This window comes from Bombus affinis, chromosome 3, assembly GCF_024516045.1.
Source record: "Bombus affinis isolate iyBomAffi1 chromosome 3, iyBomAffi1.2, whole genome shotgun sequence".
In the NCBI taxonomy this organism is placed as follows: domain Eukaryota; kingdom Metazoa; phylum Arthropoda; class Insecta; order Hymenoptera; family Apidae; genus Bombus; species Bombus affinis.
Genome location: NC_066346.1, coordinates 12681455 through 12706610, shown reverse-complemented (window position 1 = coordinate 12706610; position 25156 = coordinate 12681455). Strand labels below are relative to the sequence as shown.

The window sequence follows — 25156 nt, the reverse complement described above, 5'->3', positions numbered from 1 at the left end:
ATCTATTTCCTTAAATCTTACATTTAAGATCAACAAGAATCTTGAAACTGTATCTAGATCTAAAATTATATTAAACTCCTAACCCTTTAAACTTTTTACCATTATATATATGGTAAAAACTAATGTCTCCAACTACAAGAAACTTGAAAATAAAGAAATTGCGAAGTTCTTCTCATGAATTTATATGAAATTATTTGTTAATTATCATGTCAATGAAAAGAAGCATTGAAACGCCCCCCAATTGCAAGGGGCTGAAGTCTCTTCAAACGAAGAGCTATACATTTCGAAGCTCGAAACCGACTCTGAATTACTTCAATACCTCCTATTCCCCGTTCAACTCCTTCAACTATCTAAAACAATGCTCTCTGACTAATTTTCCGCCTAACAGAGCAGCGAATTAATCCAACGACAGTGAAAATACAATGGTGGCCTCTTTGTCGCTCCTCGGGCTACTTTGTGTTCCTACAACCGGTCGAAGGACCCCGCAGAAATTCCACAGAGGCATTTCGGGTCTGAATTACCGGCAGCGGTTAAAAGCCAGAGAAATTCCGTGCAATCTGCGAGCAGTGAAACGCGACAGAAGAAACGAAGGAGATGATGCGAGCGACGAGAAGTTATGCGAAGCGTGAGACCGGAAGCGATCGAGTGGTACAATTGGCCGGAAGCAAGGACCTCTCGAAGGTGATGTACAGCCCGAAGGTTGAACTGGTTTCGAGGTTTTTCCACGAGTTGTCGATAAACATCGCCATTGAATTGAATGGAAACATCGAGTAACAGTCTACAGTGCATTTTATTCAAAGTTTAATTAACGGTAAAGTATGGTTCTATGGTTAATCGTTTTAGCACAGCACACAAGGTACAGATATTTCGTCACAAGGCGACGTAATGTCGAACGCAAGAAGCACGTCAGGTGTTTGAAACTTCCGGACATCGGTACGGATGTTTCCATTCAGTTCCAAGTAAAGTTTGATTGGCTACTTATACAGGAAAGGGTACACCACACCGATTTCATTGCCATGATCGATGTTCCGAGTAATTTCACTTCTATGTAGAATCGCCACTCGGCGTTAGTATCTTTTAACGTTCGGATTAGATTTGGGTAGGGTTAAATTAGATTTCATCTGGGTAATAAATCCAAAATATAGTTGCGATTTATGTGGTATTTTATAACGCGCCATGATGTATTTAATTACCTTCGATTATTTCTGTGTAACGTGCAGTTTTTTGTATATAAACTTCTATATTTGTTTCCGTGTCTAGAATCGATTCTTAAAAGGTGTCCCACATATCTATTAGCACCCTGGATATTCGTTCGAGAGCACAATTTCACAGGTTGCTAAGTGGTCTCCCAGTTCCAGAGACTGCTCAACGACAGTAGGGCCCTAGGGTTGTGCAACATCGCCTCGCCATTGTACTCCGTGGCACACAACGCTCTGCTACTTTCGCGAGGATTTAGCACGGTTCCACTGGCCAGCGTAAACAACGTCTCGGTGAGCTCGTAACTTGTTAGAAGAATTATATAAATTTTAAAAATTAAACTTCTCGTGGAATGGAGGAAAGTTTGACTTTGCGTATAGCTGTATTAATATCAATAAACAGAAATTATCCATAGTAATAAATTCTTGTAAAATTAAGTTAAAAGTTTGAAATAAAGTAGAATTTACGTATAGTATTGATCCTTTTTGTTTTCAGAAAAATTGATTTCGGAAATTTACAAAGTTTACGAAGGATATTCTTTCACACCAGTATTGTCTCTATTCCTTCCATTGTTTTTTAATTATATAAATTGACTGGCTTTAAATGTTTCATTACATTAAAAAAAAAATCATAGATTTCAGGATTAATTATTAAAATGCTTTTCTCCTATCATATTGTATAAATATGGACAATTAAAAATTATAATTTAAAAGGAAAATTAAGATGTATCGTATACAATATGTCGAACAATATGTTTATTTGAAAGTCTTAATTGTAATTTGCTTAGCGATACTTCTGCAAATCAGCATACGCGTGTATTTATTACAGTTGTCGCACATGGCCCCGTAATTAAAATACGTTTCAACGAGTGATTTATGCGAACGAGATTGTGACACGTACTTAGACGTAGCACGCGTAGGACTCGTTCCGTTTTCGTAACGAAGCTGAATGGTGGGTGGAAAAATTCGAAGGTTGAATTTCTAAAAGCTCTCTTTAAAGAACACGAACGCTTTCTATCTATGTATCGATCATGACGACTGATCGTAGAAACAATTATTTCTAGTATAACCTTGTTGTTGTAAAATTTTCCATGAATTGTGTCATGAATTGTTTTACATCTGTATATTCTTCAAAGTTATTCAACGTATTATGTAATTTAAATAAACAACGAAATCTAAATTATGCATTTTTGTCTTGTACGTAAGTATGTAGTTCATTCTTCACACACGAGATCCTCCAATTATTGCACGAGTCGAAAACAGATACAAAAAAAAGTGTAATTAAAATGCCCTACTTGAATAATTTCAATTTACATTCAAACTACAAGATATGTATTTTACAGTACACTATCGAAATCCTACTTATTCTTTATATCTGCTTCGTTTCTCACGCACGAAATTGCATAATAAAAATAATTGCACAAAGTGGTAGAAGAAATATCGAAAAAGAGACACAATTAACATCGATCCGCAAATTATACCATTCAGCAATTTAAAAAAACTATGTTTTCTATCTTTAATGATTATTAAAGACAGAATGATTGATCAGTTCTTTAAATACCAGTATTATTTCATCACCTAACATTGGATCACCGATCGAAAGAAACTACTTGAACAAGAAAAGATAAAGTAACAAAACCAGACATACATAAACTTATTTAAACAGTCCTTCCATCCACCAATGAAGATTCTATATTGTTCTCTCTCTCTCTCTCTCTCTCTCTCTCTCTCTCTCTCTCTCTCTCTCTCTCTCTCTCTCTCTCTCTCTCTCTCTCTGATTATCAATCAACCCCTCACATGCCTACATTGTTTCATTCGACAGATATTGCTCGTTGTATCACTAATTAAAAAGGAACTACCTAAAAGATTCAAAAAAGAGGATAGAGAAAAGCAAGTCGTACGCAAACTCATTTAAATAGTTCAGAAACATTAAATCGTTTCCAAACCACCTAGATCTAGATCCAGGCTTCCCACCCCTGGATAGGCGTCAATGTGACGTATCTAACCGGCGAAACACGCTGGAAACTCATCAGAGAGCGCAAACAGCGTTCCCGATTTTGGTCAGGCAACCACCTGACAGCGGCGGTCAATGCGTGCAATTTAAATAAAACAGTTCACCGAGCCTTTAAAGTCGCAGGTGTAACAACGCAAACGAATATGGTAGCAGATAGAACGAAAGAGGGAGGAGGATCGTAAGGAAGTAACATTAGCTACCGGTACGTAAGAAAAAGTGAGAGAAGGAAAAAGCAGGACGCTCGGATACGAAGGACTGGTGTAGGAAAGAGACGGTGAGCGACTAGATACGAGGAGAGAGATAACGGAAGAAGGGGAAGAGCACACGTTAAGACAGGTGGTACGGATAATAACGTCTAACGGAAAACGTAGGCTGTGGGTCACAATAGTCCCCTCTGTATGCAGCTACGGTTTGTCATCGTGACTTATACACGATGACTCAGAAACGACTGGTCCAGTTTTGAAGGTTTCAACTGGAAATGTTGCATCTGGGCCAAAAAGAAGGTAATTTACGAGCTGAAAACACGTACCGCTTTAGGTATGCACGGGGAACTAATATTAGACCAGACGTTGGGAAAAGTTCTTAGAGACATAGATACATATATTAATTTTAAGTTAATAACAGTTGAATTGCCATTATTAGTAGCTATTATTACACATAGTTAATTTATTTTTTAAAGAGCTACACGTGATTGGTATACATGTATATGGACGTAGTATTAATTATTTATTTAAAAATTAATTATATAGCTTGATTACCTGTTTTAAAATTACTATTGGTATCATTACTGTCGGTAATAGTTATTATTAAATTTAATACATAGCTCATTTAAGGTAGATGCATTTTATTAATTATTTAAAAAGAATAGATAAATGTACATGTGTGTACATCTGAAACTTGATTAAGAATTTGTTAGGTTACTTATTAATTACGAATTGATGCAATTATTATAGCAGATTTTTCAGAGGTGAAATTTCATCTAATAATCTACTATTAGAGTAGACTATATAAAGTTTAACGAGGAAGAAACTTGAAGTACAAAAGGATAGGTTGGCTTTTGAAATTTACGAGTTTTTTTTCTGTGAATAAATATTATGATAACTATTATGATAGTGTCAATAGCTCATTAGCTTGTTGTATGTCATTTATTCTGGAGAAAATTGCTACCATCAAGCTTTCACTGACGATTTCGTTACAAGATGATCACAGTCCAGTGACACTATACTCAAGGATTACTTAATATAGCGCAGCGTGCACGAAGCGTGAACACTAATGATGTATTAGACCATTTGATAGAAACAAAACGCCTGAACGAACATCAACTAGATCGTGACTACGCTATCAATTTCAATAAAGGTCAAACTGGCCCATCATAAATACGATTCAAGTTCTAAAATACGAAATTCTTCGCTTTATTCGTCCAAAATTTACTTATTTTCTGCATCTTACAGAATTAAATAGATTCGAATATCTGTGAAATTCATTGCCTTGTAATTCTTTTCTCAAAAAAATTCCTCGATTTTCTACGGAAATAGCTTACCATGACTAAACGAAAAGAAAGAAATTGACGCATCTATTTCCATAATAAATAGGCCTGAATAATTATGTAAGAAACGCAGGTAAGAAGAGAAAAAAAACGAAGCGATAGAAAGTGGACCCCGATCACAATCTTTGCTTCACAGACAAAAGACCGTGGGTCCCAAGGGCTAGAACGCTATCAAGACACCAATTACCACGGTGAAATATTTCAAGTTCCCTATTTTCCGCAAGAAATTACTGAAACGCGACTGTAGAAAAATTCCCACTTCCGTTAGCCTGCCCCTCTAGCCGCGATCTTGCTTCGAGGTAACCCATATGACGAACCACCCATACACGTAGTTCCTTCCTTGCATCTGTACACTTGCATACATTATGACGTGTGCATACATGTGCACTGAGAAGCCTTTACATCGGATTCACGGAGGGCGGCCTGAAGGGCCGGTGCACGCCATCACCGACAGCCAATCGATCCACTACCTTTCCTTTCGTTCCATCAACCGTTTCTTCGAATAACTCGTCTCTTTTTTACTCCCAGATGGCACACATAAGTCAGATACATAATTTATCGAGCGTGTTATCAAAACTTTATTTATTCTTAATATTTATGCGTTTTGTTCTTCACACACGAGATCGCATAGTAACCGCATACTCTTTGAACGCTCACTAAAGTAATAAACCTGTAGTAACGTGAATGCGCGCTTAATTTTTAAATAATTCGAATTTATAGATACAATTTTTTTATTTCACGCGTTGCCTCTAATCAAATCTATTTAATTTAATTTGTATCTCATAAAGTCCAAATTGTTTTGAACTACATAAATCCAGACACATCTTCTCAAAGATGCATTACATCAAGCATGTAATTTTTAAATTTTAAAAAATGAAAGTGCACCGAATATTGTCACGATTGAAAATATCGTATATTTAACAGAGCAATCAACGTAACGATGAAATCGTTAGAACAGAGACTTTTCTAATTTTATGTATTCGTATCTGCTATTCAATATCTGTCAGGCATTTTTGCACTGTATTTTAATATGTACAAGTTTAATGTAGATTAAGCTTTCTAGTTGTTAAAAAGTTGCTAGTTCTTAAAGTAAAAGTTCTTCTAAGATACTGGAGGAAATATTCGAAATAAAAATGTCTGTTTAATTTTCTGGCAACAATACAAGTGGTTAAACATTAGTGGATCCTAGTTATTTAACATTTCATAACTCGCCACTAATCCAACGTTACAAGCATAATGTCTCTCTACAAACTTTTACAATAAAATCCTTACAAAACATTCCACCTGCTGCTATGTCTCTCCTGTTATTTATACGCTGTCAAGCGATGTATATTTATGAAGAAAATTTAGTTACCTAGAAATACTAAGAGATCCGACATCGTATAAATTCGTAACAAAGATTTATATTCACAATGGGAAACTACGCACATACATATTCTATATGAAACCCTACGTACGCCTTCCTGTTATTTGCTACACATAGCAAAGAGACTACCGAGAGATGAACAAGATACGTTCTCAAACATAACGAAAAGACGAAAGGAAGTCGTATTATTAGATGTTTTTATAGTAAAAGCAAGCAAAGACGGCAAATTTTCTTCTGTTTCAGCGAAATTAAAAACTGTTCGACCAACTATTACACATAACTTCTAGAAACGACGTAGTATCAACACTTCAAAGTTTCCAGACTATGAGTTTCGTATTTCGTACCAGCGCAATTGCGTTTCACTCAAATGGTTTAAACATACGTAACAGTTGAAAGATAACGTGTAATTATTATCATCAAACATTTGCCAGATGGTTTTTTTTTAACGAAAGTAAAATTTAAATCATATAATTAAATCATTTCGTAAGTAATGTTATGCTTATATCTATAACTTTAAAACACAAAAATATTATTTTGAAGAATAACGTATCGTTGTTATAATCGAGAACTATTCCTTCCACTTTTTGGTAATTTTTTAATCGAATTAATTAAACGAATCGACGTTACTCATGAAATAACCTGATAGATAGTATCATTCGCTCTGAAATTTTCCAAATCCCAATTAATTAAACAATGATAAAAAATAGATATAGGTGGACTTTTAGACGAAATCAGAATTTCGTCGAACTAAATTAAAAAATTATTAAAAAGCCCACAAATACTCCAAAAAAAGAGACATTCTTTATTGTACTAAAAAAAATATCGCATACATTCTAATTAGACGTTACTTTGGTTGTGTTTTAAAATTCTACCATATATCTACTCGCGCAAATTCACTTCCGATTGTTCCTTTACATAACAACCAGAGACAGGAAATTTGACTGTATCACGAGATTTTTGTTCCAAAGAATAAGCACGATCGCTTTTTCGATAGCTGAAACTACATATATACACGCATACAAGTCTCTTATTCCATGCCTCTCAGACCTTTCCATTCCGTGATGTCTCATTCAGATCATTTTCTGTCACGAAAGAAGAAGCCAATCTTCCGCCTTTCTTCCTCGAGGAAGCACTTCCTCGTAACCTCACGTGGATGTCGTGTCATTTATCGATCGTACAGATGCAAAGCAATTTTAGAGAAAATCGATGCATCTGCAATGTGCACCCGTCAAACGTCTAATAGCATCATCTCGCGCGTCATTTATGGAAAAGAATTTGTTATTACCATTGATTCAAAATGCTCAACGCGATAAGCGTTTATTTTAAGACTAGCTTTAACGTCGTAATTCCATTAAACGTTAACGTCAAAAATTAATAAAAATCAAATTCTGCTTCCATTTACGGATCTATTAATGCTAATATTCACAAATGTCATAATAAAAATTAAGGATCAATTATATAATACACTACTGTTTATAGGTATTAGGTTACTTACTTTGGTCGATTATGGACAGTAATAATATTTGAATTTGCCGAAAATTTACAAATTAATGATAAATTAATAATATAATTAAAAGCAGGATCCGTTATTGGTTTGTGAAATTAGCGGATTATAAATTTAAATTACGCGTATTGAAAGACATAAAAATAACGTGTCTTATTATTTTCATTTCGATAAAAGCATTTTAATAAGATAACGTTTATAGAAATTCCTTACTGTTAAAAAGAAGCAAAAAGATCAATACAATTTTTTAACTGTAATATTATTCTTATTAAATATTATGGTATAATTTTATTAGACAAAAGAGTATACTCCCATGTTAGCTCGTCATTAATTAATTAAACGATTAATTTCTAGATATCCCAATACTAGCGATATTTTTAGCGTGTAACAAACCAATAATATCTAATCCACTACTCTCGCAAAAAAGAAGAAAAGGTAAATCTCGCTAAAAAAGAGCGTTCGTTCAAATATTCTCCCAACATCGCGTGATTCTTGTCATCCATTTCATCGCAATAAGATTAATCGTTCGGGAGCTACTTAATCGTAACTAAAAAAATAAAAGGAAGTCTACCGAAGCCGACAACGCAAGCTCGTTAAAAGAAGAAGTAAAAGAGAAAGAAATCGTAATAACTATCACGAAAGAGGCGCGCTAGAAGCGGCGTGCGATCATCAGAGCCGTTTAACTTTTTAATTAATTGCAATTCCGCCGACCAGATTTCCGCTTGTCGGTGGCGTAGCAACGCATCAGACGACCACAGAAAAAGGAAAACGACAAGAAAGAAGCTAGAAAAAGAAAAACAGTCTCTAGAGAAATCGAGTCATTGGCGGTTGCACCTACACGCTCGATTACGAGGATGCATTTAAATCTCTTTCCATCTCTTGCACTCTGTAAAAGGCAAATACGCGTTAGCACGTTGAAAGAAGAGAGGAAGGATATGTATACGAGGCAAAGGACCGAGAGAAATGGAGAAACTCTCGAGATTTCACGTCCGAAAGGCGGTAACGACACGGCAACGAACCACCCTGTAATTTTTCTTTTCGTGTCTCCCGGGCAACGAATCATAAACGAGAGAAGCGCCAGACGGCATTGTCTCTTTCTCGTAGTGCATTACGTAAATGAGGGTACACCGTGACCATTGTATTCAATCTGCACGTGTCACGACAGTGTCCTTCCGCTTCTAATCATCGCGTAAAGAAGAGCGCCGAAAGTGTGCGCGTCACGTCGCGCCGGCAGGGCCAACAACGCCCTTACAGCTTTTCCACCTGTCGACTGTTTATTCGCATCATTCTGTTGTTCTCGCTCGAGTATCTTTTTTGTCGACACGCTTTGCCACGATTTTCTTGGCAGAAGTCGTGATAGCATACAGTTTATTTTAGTTCCTTTTTCTTCTTTTTTTTGGCTTTTAGAGTCAATTCCTTTTAGGCTATTGGATAATCTTATCTTTTTTATCGTTTCAGTGGATATATATATAGGTTGGGTTATGTACGTTGCGTATCGCATAATTAGATACTGCGAGTTTGTTTTACAATGCACACGAAATATTCGATCCATCTCTGTTTCTCCTTATTTTTGTATGCGATCTGTTAGGATAATAAAAAATACAACGCGTCTTTTCCTACTTTTATATAAAGTAAGAATAGTTCCGTTTTATAGAAAGTAACAATAGTTCCGAATAAATATAAATTATGGATGATGTACTTGCTATTTTCCGATATAGCTTACGCAAAGAATAAAATTTTACGACATTTTTATATTTGTTTCTCTGTTTATTTGTCTATATTATTTTAAGGATAAAATACGAGACCTATTGTTCGTATTGTTTCTACATTGTATATTTCTCCCGAAGCGACCGTTGAAGAATTTAATTGAAGCTTGAAACCATTATTTTTTTCAGCGATATTGTTTCTTGGAAAAAATGACTGTTTGAAGTTGTCGGATAACGAAGAAGGTGCAGCCACAATACATCGTTAAAATACATATGATTAAGTCATTAGCTTAAATGAGGTTAATCAGTGACAATCGTTAAAACTGAATGAATCACTGCAATATATGTTGCTGTTTGCTGTCGAGCTAAAAAGGAGACGTAATATCGCTTCAAAAAAAAAAAAAAATAATAATAATAATATGCAATGCTTTCGTCCTCGAAATTTTTACAACTATTAATTAAAAATTGCTCTTCACCCGAAAACAATTTTTTTTATACAATTATTTATACGTGTTCTCGCTCTGCCCAATTTCTCATATTCTACATAATCTTTTTAATTTATCTCATATTGTCTTATCTATAATATTTTAAATATTACGTACGTAAAGAAGAAAGATGTTACCGAAGAGATTTTTCCTCGACTTGTATAATTACAACATCCTACTTTATACGTATAAACGAGGATAAACACTATGTTTTCAACACCTGTACAACTTGTTACAGAATCCTAACGTCGACTTAGAGATTACGCAAACATGCGACCCGCAGGCCTAACGTACTTGATACGATCTCAGTTTCTTGATTCAAGGTGCCGTTAAACTCTATTATCCATCCTATCGTGCATTCCCATTTTCAGTAAAATAGAAAATTAACTTCGTCAGAAATTTATTCGCGGCTCCTCGATAGCTTGATGTAATTATTTAAAATTAATATTATTTAGAAAAGATAATTTACAATTATTTGGAGAGGTAATAAGGGCTAAAGCTTGGATTAAGTTTCATCTATAACACAATTAGCATGACGTAGCATCGAAGAACCGTAAATATTCACACTTCGCTCATAGAAATCAAAGTAAGAATAAATTCCTCAAATTCCACTAACAACCTTTCCCCGTTGTTTCTATCGTCACTTGTTCGCAACAAACATCTGTTCAAAGAGTCTGGCTCGTTTAACGTCGCTATTACCCGAACGAAAACCAATCAGTTTCTCTCTTATGCAAAAACAGCACGAGGTCTCCATCAAAGAAGTTTTCCTTTTAGACGGTCGTCCTAGATTTCAAAATTTGCGAAAGGCGCTTGTTTGTCCCAGTTTGTGGGCAATTCTAGGACGCTAGTCAACTGGGCGAGAAGCGTCGTACAGGTAACATACGCGAATTCCAAACGAATTCGCTGATAGCTATACGGAAAAACGAAACTGCCTTCGAGCGACATTCTTTCGTTCGAAAATCTATCCACGACGTTCCAAAGTTGCAATCTCTACTCTCTTCGTGTATAGCAAACTATCTAACAAACATCGATCTCGATCGTTCGAGAGGAAATAAAGTTGTGTAACTTGGAAAGAAACGAATGAGACGCTCGCAAACGCGTTATTTCGCTATACAGTGGCTTTGAACCTGTTTCTCTTCATTTCTAATTCTTTTTGTTTCCTTTGAGACAGAAGTTTCACACTATCGATGGAGTCATGAAAAATGTATTTGTTTCTTTGCAATTGACTAGATTGGAATTTATCTTCAGTTTCTCTATGGATTTCTTATAAGATGAAATGAAATCTTACAAGAATCCTTATAAAGTCTTTCACGAAGTTCTTAGAGTTTTTATCTTTGACTACTCTTTACGAGCATATTCGCCTTCGTTTAATTGAACTTCGATTTATTATATGGTACATTAAGCGACGCGCATTTCTCAAGAGGGATTAATGAAATGATTTCCTGGTTACTTTTGCACAGCTTCAATTCGCTATTAAGGAAGACGTAAATCCTTTGGCAAATATTACTTTCTTCTCGCAAAAAGAAAGTGTCAAAAGATCGGGAAGTAGTCGACCATTACAAGCGGTTCCACGTCTGTTGTATCAGAAAACACCGACCATCGTTAGATTTGCGGATTTAAAGCTGGCAAAACAAGTTTCAACGGCGATTAACGCAGTCTAATGCAGCGGCAGCTGATGAGAATGTTCTAACATTTCCATAAATATATCGTAAAGAAACTAATCAGACGTTTAAAATAAGTGTAAGTATTTCTAATTAAAGACTGTTCAACTGCTAAATAGATCAGAGACTTCTTCACAAATTCTGAAGAAGAATCGTTCATTAAAATCGCTTAAATCATTGCTTCGAAAAATAATTCTACGATTATTTGTTATAATTTTGTAACATTTAACGGTGCAATACGCGTGTGTGACTTTGGTATTTATGCATGGAAGATTCTCTAGATATTAGGTACGATAACATGTGCTTCCTACAATACGTATTCGTATCTTTTCACAAGAATCAAAGAGTTTTCAACGTTTGCGTATCGCATACACATAACGTGATTGCGTCACAAAGCGTGCAAATTAACGTTCTTAATAGGCAACTTTCGGTTGGAACTGCTATTTCTTGTCCAGTGAATAAAGTACTAACGAAAATTTTCGTTCAGAGAAGCAAAGTTTCACGTCTATTTAATATTTCCCTCGTCGTATAATTAAATCCTTTACACTCAGATGGTATAATAACAAAATTACCAAAAATTCTTTAATTCCAATAAAACTTCAAAAGCTTTCTTCGCGAATAAAGGAAAAAACATTTCTTTCGTGGCGAAACTACCAAGAATTTCCTACAAAAACCTGAAAATTCTACTACAGCATCATCTCCATTGTGTAAAAATAAAAGAAGAATTCCTTCAATTAAACGGTTATCTACGGCATGGTAAAATAATACTTAGCGCAAATATTGGCACAACTTCATAGCAAAATTACTAAAAACTTCCCTATAAAACTGCAAAGATTCTACTATAGCGTCATACCTGTTGTATGAAAATCTGCGGAAAATTTCTTCGATTAAACAGTCATTCTCCTTTACGAAGCTATATCTAGCACGGATATTTAGTACCTCGTGGAATCTACAAACGCGTAACAGAATCACTATGAAATAACGATATAGTAAAAACACAAAAGGCAGACTCCGTTCGAGTCACGGTCAGGCAGGCGATAATACGGGGTTCTGCGTGGAATTCTAATCGGACCATCGACTTCTAACTGTTCCGAGATACGGAGGAGTTGTTGGGTACTCCGCGGCTCAGAACCTCATAATCTTCGCGCGAACGTGACCAGTGTAACCCAATTCACCGACGACAAACTCCATCGTAGCCTTAATCGTTTGCCTATAGGCAGATGCGTATAGGTGTTACAACGTAACAGCTGGGCACCTGCTGTTCCTCGTGCAGTTTCTTCTCCCTTCTATCTACCTGCACGCAACAACGAGGGCTACGTTCTTTGTGTCACATTATACTCCACATTCAACGACCAACGGAGAACCAGGATGCCACGACGAAGGCAACGACAAAACCCACGACTTTCTCCGACTTGCAGATTTATTTCGCGTGCGAGCGACTTCCTGCACCGAGGGAAAACAATCGTAGTCTCCTCTCGTAGTGAATCGTCGATGAATGGAGGAAAAGAAGAGATCTCTCATTTAATACGGGCACCAACTTTCTTTCTGTAATTGCGACTCTCTTATCACCCGAGTTTTCCGCCACGATCGCTCGTCGTTTTCTTTCTGCTTGGATTTTTAACTTTCTGCCCTTGTTTGGGACTTTTGGTTTGATATAGAAAGTTTTCGGTTGTGAATTCTTCTTGGATCAGGTTCGATATAAGAGTCGAGGTATAATATTTTACGATTTTGTAGACTGAAAATAGCGATTTATACTTTCATATATATCGTTCTTAAACCGAAGGTTTTTGACTCTTTGCTATTCTAGTTTGAACTTGGTTTCACGTAAGAAATTTTCACTTGCAGATCGATTTTGAACTAAATATATTCACAGACTATTTTACGCTGTTATAGTCTTGAAATAGCATCTTCCTTGTATTTTAATATCTTACACATACTTGGATTGCAAATCTTTAACTTTCACGGTTTCGTATTGCACTTGCTCTTGTGGATCTTTGTCTAACTCGGTTTAAGATGTGTATCAAATATTCTTGTATAATATTTTACGCTCTTATGCACGTATAATTAAACTGGGAACGTTACGCGTACGAAACATTGAACTTTAATAAATTACTAATTAACTAACCGATGAATATATTTGTTTTCGATCTGATCGAAACTGATCTCGAGTTGTAGTACACTATGCCTTCTTCACAAAATCGCGAGATATATGTTTCTATGATGTATAATTGAGGAAAAAAACAATTTTTCTCACAAGATAAAAAGAATTTAATCTTCAAAGAGTTAGGAAGGAATAGGATAAATATAATTTAGATTTAAGAAACATCGTGTCGAGAAGAAGTATCCTGTTTCCCTTGGAATTTTATGTCTTCAATAATTCATTATTTCGAATTAATGTGTTATACAATGTGCTTCAAGAACCATATCCACAGTCTACTAATACAGAGTAAAATACATGATATTTCCTGTTCTTCGATACTGAATGGATTACGCGTACGTATCTCGATAGGCGTGTATGGAAACGTGTTAAACGGTCTCGCCTAACTTACAGAAGAAAAAAGGCTATATGCCCTTAGGCGACTGAATACTCGACAGTGATGTCAGTATCCTAATAAGCTTAAGATTCAAGTCGGTAAAAACATGCTAAGCTGCATACTCAACATCTTCCATCACTACCAAAAATACGATCGTTCTGCTTAATTATCCAGAAACGGGAAGATACCTTTATCTATCTAATCGACTTCATTATGGACTTAAAAACTCGGAAAAAAGTCACTAAATACCATTCCAATTATGTATTCATAGATTAGCCATCAATGCTTCCAAATTAGAACTGTCATCTTGTTTTGCATCAGAATGCTACAGAATATCGATAGACATTTTGTAAATGTAATAATATTCCTTTCCCAAAAGTTGGTATAAATCCAATTTGGAGGAAAATAAATTAAAACTAGTTTCATTAAAAAGCTAATATTTTCTCTTTGCTATCACTAGTAATCATTAACAATTTTTGTTAATATTAATTAATACAAACGCAAAAATATTTAGTGTAAGTGATATTTATATATAAATCCACCCTCGTAAAAACCATCTAAATCCAATTTATTTTCAATGTCGTACTAAAATCTAGAGAAAAAAATATAACGCAACGCAGAAACAATAAATTAAATTCATAAATTCTTCTCAAAAATATCAATAAAATTTCCTATAAGAGTAGTAAACTGATATATGCTCCTTGAGAGAGAGAGAGAGAGAGAGAGAGAGAGAGAGAGAGAGAGAGAGAGAGAAAGAAAGAAAGAAATGCTTCAAATATCACTACACTTTTCAAACTGAATAAAATAGTGCGTGGAAGAAACAATGAACTAGGTGTGTTACGAGTACGCATATTCGAACAGCTTCGACAGGAAGCGTTTGACAACGCACTCCTGTATCCTCAATCGATATTTAAGTGCCTCAAGGATGTTTCTCGTAGATGAATACAACCATGATCTCCATCCTTGACACGTTTTTATGTCCATGAGCGGATCGCGGGGAAGTACGCGAACTTAAAAAGCGACATGAGAGAAGAACGGGCGCGTTTCTTGTTCTTCTTTCTACATACGCGGCTCTAACAAAATACGGGGACGTTGAAATATTAGGCATAGCAGAACGTGAGCGTCAGGGGAAGATCTTAAAGCGAAACGGTGCATCATACGATATGTATTTCTGCTTAAAACACTACCCACGTTTAAAACATTCCACAGTCATGTCGTTGACATCCTCTGCAATTCCAGAATTTCCCATCCAGCCCTTTGGTTTACATATACGCGAGGAAAACCGCGCAATTCCTGCCCTTTGTTACCAACTCCCAATTATCGTCACAATTTTTGCCCCTCTTTTGACTTGTCGTTAATTTTTCGAAATATACCCCATCTTAGTGACGATGAATAACATTATCTGGTATTCTTCGTACCAATTTCTTTACCTACTCTAATTGCTTGTATTTGTATTCGATGTAACAATCCATTTTTTAATTGGTAGATTAACAACATTCCACGATAAAATTATTACTAAGGGTTCGTATAAACGTTTCTTATCTCCTTTTCTGTGCCAAATTCGAATATTGATTAAATGTTTAATTCGTAAAATAAATATCGTTTTCTGACAACGAAATCCAAGATCATATTTACAGCAGACATACTCGCTATATCGTAAAATTCCTTCAAAATATAAAATATTTTATATAAAAAAATTTTATAAATATAAAATATCTAGGTATTAATCATCAATGTGTACAAAGATCTCGGACGCCATATTTCTTTCCCGTCCACATTAATCTCTTTATCTTAAAACTCTACCTAATTTACAAATACACAAAAAATAATCAACATTTAACATATTTTATGTCCGTAATAACATATCTACATACATAGATACTACCTGTGGTATGTAAAAACACAAAATTGAGAAAAACGGCAATCTCACATACATAATACGCGACGCCGATGACGTACGTTCAATATGTCATCGAAGATCCTCTCACACGCGGAAACTGGTTTACGCGATGCAACGATTACCAAGCGAGATGCTAGGAATCCAAAACTCGCAGCTTCTTCGAGAGTCAACGTACCTCCCCTCTTTTTAACCGAGGAACGTTCAAACTCGCTCCTCCGCCACGGAGGCCACGCAATCAGACAGTTTTTTTGAGGTTCGCATGAAACAGGTATTCGGGGCGGTTACTGGAAGGTAGCGTGTATTGCCAACACGCCGACACAAATCGGAATAATCGTGGTCAATGTGTACAAGAATAACCGAGCCATAAGAGAATTAGCATCGAAACGTGGGTCCCGCGTTTTTATCCCGCTTCAATTTTTCGAGTCTTCCACATGTTGATAGTGAAATAAGTTTCTACGCGTTTGTATACAAAACAATCTTAGGCTGTGGTTACAATGAATGCGTATTCGAATTAACTCAATACATCAAAACAATCACATATGTATAAACAGTAGCTATAAAGAGTATTCGTACTATTTTACTTATTATACCATTTATGTTCGTATCATTTATTAGCACTTTCATATGACTACGACAATTTCGTACTATGAAAATGAAATGTAGAATCTGATAAGAAAAGACAGTGCGTTGCAAAATAAAAGTAGCCACAGTAAATTCTTACTAGTGTATGCATTTCGGTTTGTAGATGTTCCACTCGTCAGAACACCACGACAGTTTCTTCAAATACGCATCCACTATATAACCTTACGCGGGAACGCTTTAAAGGTGATAGAGATTCTCAAGTGTCGGTCACACAAAATATTACAAAACCGTTACCGCTAACAAACTATTATGATTTTCGAAAGTTCTTAAACATATATCCTATCTTTCAATAATTATGTGTCACGAATATTTATAAATCTATGTATCTTGTAAGCTATAACTCATGCGCGAGGAAACTTAAAGAACTTTTTCAAACAAAGTTTTTATGGAAACAAGAAAGGATACTCACCGTTCGAGCAAACGTCGATCCCACCAGCAATAATCCACGTGCTGAGAACACACTAGCCAACACAATGTATGTACACACAGAAAAAAATCACTCGCGACAATCGACTATATGACTAGGAAGAGAGAAACGTTAGTATCACTAACGCGTTTGGATACGATATACGAAAAACGTTGTCCCGGTACACTACGAATAAAAGGAAAAAAAGCACGACGGAAAGAACGATGGAAAAACCGCGAACCGTAGAAAATGTTCGCTCATGACCGTCTCGCGTGGCCGGCTGTGACTCTACTCCGGTTCGCTTTGGCTTCGGCGCGACACTCCGATCCCCACCAAACCCGATTCTCCCCACCGATCGTCACGACTCTACTTCCAGTTTGTACTTCCGATCTTCTCGGCAAAGTTCGGCAGCTTTCGACACGATCGGCAGCCCATAGGGTTAGACGCTATACATATACATGTAAAAAGGATTTAGCAGTCACAATTTTCTTTTTACGAAATTCAAATTTACGATAATCTTATTAATAAAATGATTGACACGAGAAAATTTGATAAATGCTTAATTTACGTATAACTTTTAACTAATTATCTGCGATTTTGAAATATAGAAATTATTACAAATTGTTGTGAATTATTTCATGTGCTGTATTTTTATATCACTTTTTAAATTTATTATATTATTTATTAACTTTGATTTATTAGGGATATTATGAAATAAAAAATAAGGTAAAGTGAAAAATTGAAATATTTTATTTATAAAATTACGCCTATCACATCGTTCTTTTGCTTTAATTGTTGCCATTTTCCGAATATACATCATTTTTTAGTTCATAAATCTGAAAAAAGAGAAAAAAAATGTGTGTATTTTCCTTCTATTATACAAAATGTTCGTTATTAATACATACTTGTATATATGCTTCAGTTAATGTTATCATTTGTGGCAAAATTTGAGTTACGTGTAAATCCTGCAACTCGTACCACTGACCAGTTGCTCTATGTAAAATGTGAACTCTATACGTTCCTTGACCAGGTTCACCATCGTGAACTATATTTGCTACTAAATCATATGTTGTAAATGGATGTCTTTGTTTTACTTCAGGTGTTAAAATATCTCCAAAATCTACATTTCTGAAAGCAGTATATATTTTTAAGTTCTTTCACATTGTTATATAATAATATTATTAAAAGTTACTTACTTAACTGGGAAATTAACTATGGTGGGATTTTTTTCCACAAAGAATGTGTTCTTTGTAAACCTCTGTAAAAATATAAAATAAAAGATGAACATATAATATTAATACGCCATTATATACTTACTTTTATATAAAGTATGAGATAAGGGGGAAGTTCTGTTATTTCAAATCTCTTCATAAAATTTTCTTTATATGTTTTGTACTCTTTCTCAGTTACAGCATTAAATTTATTCAATAATGTGTACAAATTGACCTATAATAAAAAGAAAGATAAGTTTTCTGATACTGTGATGATTAAAGCTTATGGTTCGATACTTACTTGAGGAATAATATTTTCAGTAAATTGGTCTTTGAAAAGAGGTGGTGGTGGAAGATCACATGTCAAATATAAAAATGGGCTTTCTGTTACAGTTTCGCCATATTCTACCGTATGAAGTAATTCACTTCTTTGACTTTCATCCAACTCAAGTGGTGGTATTTTTCGTGTATATATCCGCATATGACCCAAAAAAGTTTTATACACTATACTAGAATCACGCTTTTTTGTACCATTTAATGCTAAATGAAGGGCATTTAAAAACCATGAAAGAAAATCAATTGGATCACCTGAAAATTGTATTTTCAATATATAAAAATTATTAATAAAAAAGTGATTTACTTGTTGTAGTATAATTTTATTTGTACCCTGTTCAGTAAATTGAAATCTCTTTTTACTCCATAAAACGACAGCTTGTAACATTTCGTGTGGACTGACATGAGCTTTGAAATTACGGGGATTCCATAATTTTCTCATTAATTCACCAAATCGTTGAACTAAAAGATAAGAAGAATCTCCAGGTGGCCTTTTGACATGAGAATAATTAGATTCTCTTAAGAAAAAATCTCTTAAAGGTGTAACATGAGAAAGTGCCTAAAATATTGAACTCTTATAATTATATCATAAGATAGAACTAAAGAAATTTAAATATTTCAAACTGACTCACTTGTAAAATAACATTACAATAATCATTTGCTTTAATATTATTCATTCCCACAATACCAGGAGAATATAGCGATCCATCTATGGCTCTTGATAATTTATCACTTTTATCTAATTGTGCAATTTGTGCTTTATCAAATGTTGGATTTAAAACATATTTTATGTCATCCAATGATGAATCTGAGTAACAGTTATTTATTAAGAAACATCATCATCTTTTGATATAAACAAAATAGTGAAATAATATTTTCTTACCAATTATTTCATAATTGTCAGGTAAACAATAAAATTTTAATGTATGTAGATTTAAAAAAACATGATGACTTTCAGCTACACTATGTGTGTATGCATGAGTGTTTGTACCTCTACCTTGAAAGTACTTTCCACATACAAGACAAGCATACACATTAATTTTTGACAATGATACTGAACATAATTTTTCAAAATCAAAGTCTAAAAATTGGCGATTTATTGTATCTAAATAAGGGCACAATCGTGGAGCTTCTGAATTTGTTTTTATAATTTTAGCTTTTTCTGTAAGTAGAAAAAATAATCGTAATATATTCTAATTATTTTTAAGTTAGAAACTATATTTAAAAAAAAACTACATATTTTGAAAGGATTAAATTTATTTGACGTAAGGTCAAGTCCATAAATGCCAAATTAATATATATTTTTACTTATAACAGGTTAATCAAGCTGATTAAAATAAAGGAATCATCACCTAACCTTAAAATTCAAGTATGTAAACAATAAACTTGTGACATTTTATAATAGATATTTAAAGTAAATAATAATTAATTCATGCAGGAAATAATCAAAAACACTCACTGGCAATTTCTTCATCTAAATTATTTCGTTCTATCACTAATTTTCTTTTTTGTTGATTCCCTGATTTACTTGTCGCCATTTTTGTTAGCAGGTCAGGTAAATCATTTTTATATAGCGATGCATTCGTGAATGAGTAATGAATAAATACTAGTATGTAAAAATCATTAATAAAAACTAACGTTTGCAAATATCATAGAAACTGACATATATTTAACCTATAACGTAATTAAAAAATAAAATGGCGTTGATAATTTTACTTTATTTTATTATATTTAAATAAAGAGTTAATAAATACATAAATTTATATCATACATAATTATGTTAATACATTTTCTTTATTTCTCTTTACAAAATATTTCAATATTTAATATAATATTTTAAAAAAACATTTAATATATTCTCCCTCATTTAAAAGATTATTAATATATCTTAGTTTTAATAAATTAATAAAAGTATATATTTAAAATCAAATTTTAAATAAATACTTTTTTAAATCAAGAAACTTTTTCCATAATGAAGCAGTATTAATAAGGTTATGTATAATTTAATGAATTATCAACTATATAATAATTTTTTAAAATGCGATATGTATAAAGATCCTTGTTTTTAGCATTATTGCAGATGCCTATAAATTAGTTAAATTTATTGAAATAGGTATCATTCAAAAATGTAATAGTAAATGAACTCGATATTCGATAGCTCGTTAGTCGATTGAAAAAAACTTCAGCCTTTGACTGTTTAGCGCGCCACCTACGAAACAAATTCTTTTTAGATGAAAAGAGAGCAACGCAAGTTAATTCCCCCGCTACGGATGCCACGACTGATTGTCTCCGATGGTGTGAACGCAGACTTGCTTGACAAATATCCCCGGATAATGCATATCTATAAAGTAGAGAAGTTTTCAACTGAAGATCAGCAGGAGGCGAATTAGGGAACGTCGTAATGCACGGCATAAGTTTTTTAAATCACGTAAAAGACCTTGGCCGTTGGGTTTCTTAAAGTAAAGTCGTTCCGATCGGTCCTTCAAGTACTTCGTTTAATCTAGCAAAAAAAACGATCCTCTTCATTCTGTTGATATGGCCGTCGTTGAGGAATTTGATTATTTATGTCGTTTATGTGCGACCAAAACGGGTATTCTAATGGGATTACCGATCTTCGAAGCCGGCGATCAGATGCGCAACATTGACAAGAAAATAGCCGCATGTTTGCCAGTGCAGGTAAAATCATGCACAAACAGTAGCAATTTCACTGCAATCTTCAGTGCTCTGTCTTCACCCCCTCTTTCTAATTTAACTATAAATAGAGGAAGAAAATTGGTGCAAGGTTTCACAAACTCCTCATGACAAGGGGAAAGCTATATATTAACTTTAATTAACTGTACAGTTGCTCTAAAAAATTGAAGATTGTGATGGCACTTCGTATGTTCTTTAAAGAATATGTATATTAGTGTTGTCAGTTAATTGATTATTTTTAGGTGTCTATGACTGATCAATTACCAAAAGTGGTATGCGAAGAGTGTGCTTATAAATTGGATCAGCTGTTTGATTTTCGTGAAAAATGTTTACATACTGAGGCAGTATTCATGGAAATGTTAAAAGAAATTGCCAAGCAAGAGATTGTTCGCATATCAAAAAGGGATTTGGAAGAAGTAGAAGAAATGAAGAGGATTCAGAGAAATATTGACAGAATACAAAATAATATGGAAAACGTACAAAATCATGTAACTCCCCAAGAAACAGCAGAGCCTACTATACATACTATGCAAGTCATAGATGAAATAGATTTGGCAGCTGGTGAACAAGTTGTTACACAAGAAGAAATGGGACAACAAGATACAGATATTGAGGTTACTGGTATCGACTGTTTAGATGGGGATACAGCTAGAATGGTGGATGAACATATACGAGAAGTAAATGAACAAATAAACCTAATATGCTTGCTGAAATAAATTGTACTATATCTATTACAAAAATATTTTCATTTAAAATTATTTCTGAATGTGATAATGTTTTAAATGTAACTTAAATGTGTATATTCTTGTACTGCAGGTTTCTAATCATCAAATAGCAATGCATTTGGAGGGTGATATGACTGTAGTTGGAAATTTAACAGTGAGTGGTCATTTGAGTCAATTAGGAATAAATTATGTTACTTCAATAAATCCTGAAGATCAAAATCGAGAATCAATTGTACATTATTGTGATAATGTAAAGTATGAATCAGTACCAATAAAACAAGAATATCATAGGTTGCGAGATAGATTAACCACAGAAGATCCTGCAAATGTACTTGAAAATAATGTAAGTTACTTAAATAGAAGTGAAATATAAATAATACACAAATTTGTTTAATAAATAATTTTAATCTATAGGTACCACATGAGAATTTTGCTCCTGCTCAACCAGAGACTGGTAGTGATATAGAAGAAACACGTGTAGTTGAAAATGAAACTCCTAGGCATACAACTTCTCAAACAAATACTATGGCATCAACAAGTCAAATAACAACTGGAAGTCCAGAAATTTTAGTAGAATATACAAAAAGAGCCAAACATGCATTATTAGAAACAGCATTAAATAATCCTACAGTTGATGAAACAGGTTCACATTGGTATGTGTGTCCATTTTGTAATGAAGCAACATTAGGTTCGAATAATATGATAGCACATTTTGAACAATATTTTTGCTGTTGTCCTTGTGGTTTATATTTTACAAGTGTAGATGCCTTAAATGTACATAAGGAAAGATGTGATGTATATAAAAGTAAAACAATGGACAAAGAAAAACAAATCACAGAACCTGAATTAGTGTCTTCTCAAGATGAAGTAAATATAGAAGAAAAAAAACAAACAACTGTAAGGCAGAAATGGACTCCAAAAGTTTGCACTCAATGTGGTAAACAGTACAGGACGAATTATAAATTACAAGAACATATGCGGAAACATACTGGTGAAAAGCCTTTTCAGTGTGTGACTTGTGAAAAAGCATTTCGTAGTAAAATTGGACTTGCACAACATGCGGCTACACATACAGGGCAATATGATTACAATTGCTCCACATGTGGTAAAGGTTTTCAATCTAAAAGTTATCTTGTTCTTCACCAAAGAGTACATTCAGATTTAAAGCCTTTTCCATGCAACACTTGCGGACAACATTTTAAAACGAAACAATCATTATTAGATCATCAAAATAGACATCTTGGGGTCAAACCATATGTATGTGAAATTTGTGGCAAAGGTTTTATAACCAAAGGACTCTGTAAAAGTCATCAAAAAATACACTCGGGTATGGATAATCGTCAGTATCCATGTGTGGTATGCAATAAAATGTTTGTTAGTAAAAGTTATCTGAACACTCATTTACGCATTCACACAGGTGAAAAGCCGTATTTGTGTGAAGTTTGTGGTAAAGGATTTTTAACAAGAGTCGATCTTAAAATTCATTCAACAATGCACACGGGAGAAAAAAGCTTTAAATGCGATATGTGCGGGAAAGTATTCGCCAGAAGGGCAGCGTTAAGGTGTCATAGGAGATTGCACACCGGAGAACGGCCTTACAGATGCGATGTATGTGGTAAAACATTCACACAGTTCACTCCTATGGCCATTCATAAAAGATTACATACCGGAGAGCGACCGTATGAATGTGATGCATGTGGCAAAACATTTGTATCGAGATCAACCATGATGTGTCATAAAAAAAAACACCATGGTACAGCACCCGTGCAAAAAGATGAACCAGTTCCTCGTCAAAATGAAATAAAAAATATCTTACCAGCAGAAATTGTACTCCGAGATTCCCAGGAAGGAATTCAAATTACCGCAGATTGAAACGCATGATTAAAAATCGGGAAACGTTGAAGTAAATAGATACAAACAACGCATGATAAAAAATAAAATATCGAGTCTGCATTTTATAAGAAGCGGCATTAGTCACCACAATGTATTCCTTTACTATAGCATATATGTTAAAATTATATACAAAGAATATATTTTCGAGGATTCTTTGCAAGGGATGACAATGTTTTCTAAAATCATGTATACCTATAGAAAGTAAAGAAAAAATTAAATAATGATTTACATTATCATTAAAATATCGATATTGGTATTTTACCGAAGTATGTTGCTGTTTTCAAATTATCTACTTTTTTATTTGCAGTTTGTTTTGCTCTGGAATCTTTCAAAGATTAATAATTATTGTTAATCAAGCCATAAAATACTGTCAAGTTTAAGTCATGTAAAAGATAAATATTATTTTCAAGCTTCTACAGTTAATGTATGTGCATTATAGGACTTGATTTTTAGCTTGTGATAACACATTTTTTCAACGACATATGTTAAAAAGATTATATAGTATAGTATGTAGTTTCTCAAATTCTGATCAAATGATACCAAGATTAAATATCTACATTTATTCTAACAAAGCTCAAATTATGGACATATGAAATAAAATTCAAATGAATTAATTTATAATTTATTTTTTAGCATATTTTTAAGGAATGCAATGCATTGTCAATGAAATAACACAAATGTTATTTATTTAGAGATATACTAAATTGAAAAATGGCTCGTTTGAATCATTACATAAGAATTTTCTTTATATTGTGTGTGCATTATAAATTGTTATAAATGTCACGAAAAAAAGAAAATAAAATGACACATTTACTAGCTATATAACATAAAACATGATTATCATAAAGAAAGTCAAATATTTTCTTATTGATACTAGTAAAACATTAAAATATTATTTATCGAATTGAAGGCTGATAGCTATTTTTACTGCAAGGAAATGCTATAGAATGGTGGTTATATCATATTAACAATGTAATTTCATAAATTTAACAAAAGTGTAAAGTTATATATAATCACCTTTAACACGCATATTTCTGTGGCATCTCTGCGGTTTTCTTTTAAATAAAAAAAGCTTTCAGCACTACACATGGTAGAAATTGTGATATGTAACAATAAAATGATTACATTTGTAAAATTGTGATGATTGTAATATTATTGACAAATCCTATCAGAAAAAAAATAAAAAATTCTACAATCAGATTTAGAATTTATTTTTAAGTTTTATACACCTATACACGTGACTAGTATTCTTTATTTATTACTGGTTTAGTTATAACATATTTAAAGTAACATGTCATCTGTTTTTTACCCTTTAAATATCTAGTTAATAATAAGGTTAAACC

The 25156-nt window shown here is 33.7% G+C and overlaps 3 protein-coding genes across 7 annotated transcripts in view; 1 reads left to right on the top strand and 2 right to left on the bottom strand.

Annotated features, from left to right (window-relative positions):
• Positions 1-17270, bottom strand: part of LOC126914650 (rap guanine nucleotide exchange factor 2-like) — a 250210-nt gene extending 232940 nt beyond the window's left edge. The window contains exon 1 of the mRNA XM_050718837.1: positions 16964-17270. The gene's annotated coding sequence lies outside the window, so the exon portion shown is untranslated. The remainder of the gene's footprint in view (positions 1-16963) is intronic.
• Positions 1194-20160, bottom strand: LOC126914692 (U4/U6.U5 tri-snRNP-associated protein 2). 2 transcript variants are annotated; one of them, XM_050718980.1, is made up of 9 exons: positions 19964-20160; positions 19388-19666; positions 19137-19312; positions 18838-19063; positions 18473-18759; positions 18278-18406; positions 18157-18218; positions 17842-18088; positions 1194-1205 (listed from the first exon to the last, which is right to left on the bottom strand). In XM_050718980.1, exons 1-9 carry the CDS (start codon positions 20040-20042, stop codon positions 1200-1202), a joined length of 1491 nt encoding a protein of 496 aa, XP_050574937.1. In that variant the 5' UTR covers positions 20043-20160; the 3' UTR covers positions 1194-1199. The 2 variants fall into 2 exon arrangements, with proteins under 2 accessions (XP_050574937.1, XP_050574936.1); XM_050718979.1 differs by lacking the exon at positions 1194-1205 and adding an exon at positions 17688-17796 and having other exon boundaries at positions 17866-18088; positions 19964-20159.
• On the top strand, positions 19528-25013 carry LOC126914663 (zinc finger protein 157-like). Of its 4 annotated transcripts, none has more exons than XM_050718891.1 (7): positions 19528-19668; positions 19822-19873; positions 20736-21180; positions 21438-21872; positions 22012-22263; positions 22335-23247; positions 23338-25013. In XM_050718891.1, exons 3-7 carry the CDS (start codon positions 21040-21042, stop codon positions 23790-23792), a joined length of 2196 nt encoding a protein of 731 aa, XP_050574848.1. In that variant the 5' UTR covers positions 19528-19668; positions 19822-19873; positions 20736-21039; the 3' UTR covers positions 23793-25013. The 4 variants fall into 4 exon arrangements, with proteins under 4 accessions (XP_050574848.1, XP_050574847.1, XP_050574845.1 ...); XM_050718890.1 differs by having other exon boundaries at positions 22335-23259; XM_050718888.1 differs by having other exon boundaries at positions 22335-25013.
• Positions 25014-25156: the final 143 nt, after the last annotated feature.

What these genes read in the sequence shown, in the direction of transcription:
- LOC126914692 (XM_050718979.1), bottom strand. Translation starts at nt 20,042, where the DNA reads ATGGCGACAAGTAAATCAGGGAATCAACAAAAAAGAAAATTAGTGATA. An exon ending in CTGAAAATATTATTCCTCAA is followed by an intron (nt 18,407 to 18,472) that starts GTAAGTATCGAA and finishes TTTTTATTATAG; the next exon opens with GTCAATTTGTACACATTATT. An exon ending in TAACTGAAGCATATATACAA is followed by an intron (nt 17,797 to 17,865) that starts GTATGTATTAAT and finishes CTCTTTTTTCAG; the next exon opens with ATTTATGAACTAAAAAATGA.
- LOC126914663 (XM_050718888.1), top strand. Translation starts at nt 21,040, where the DNA reads ATGGCCGTCGTTGAGGAATTTGATTATTTATGTCGTTTATGTGCGACC. An exon ending in TGGATGAACATATACGAGAA is followed by an intron (nt 21,873 to 22,011) that starts GTAAATGAACAA and finishes CTTGTACTGCAG; the next exon opens with GTTTCTAATCATCAAATAGC. An exon ending in CAAATGTACTTGAAAATAAT is followed by an intron (nt 22,264 to 22,334) that starts GTAAGTTACTTA and finishes TTTAATCTATAG; the next exon opens with GTACCACATGAGAATTTTGC.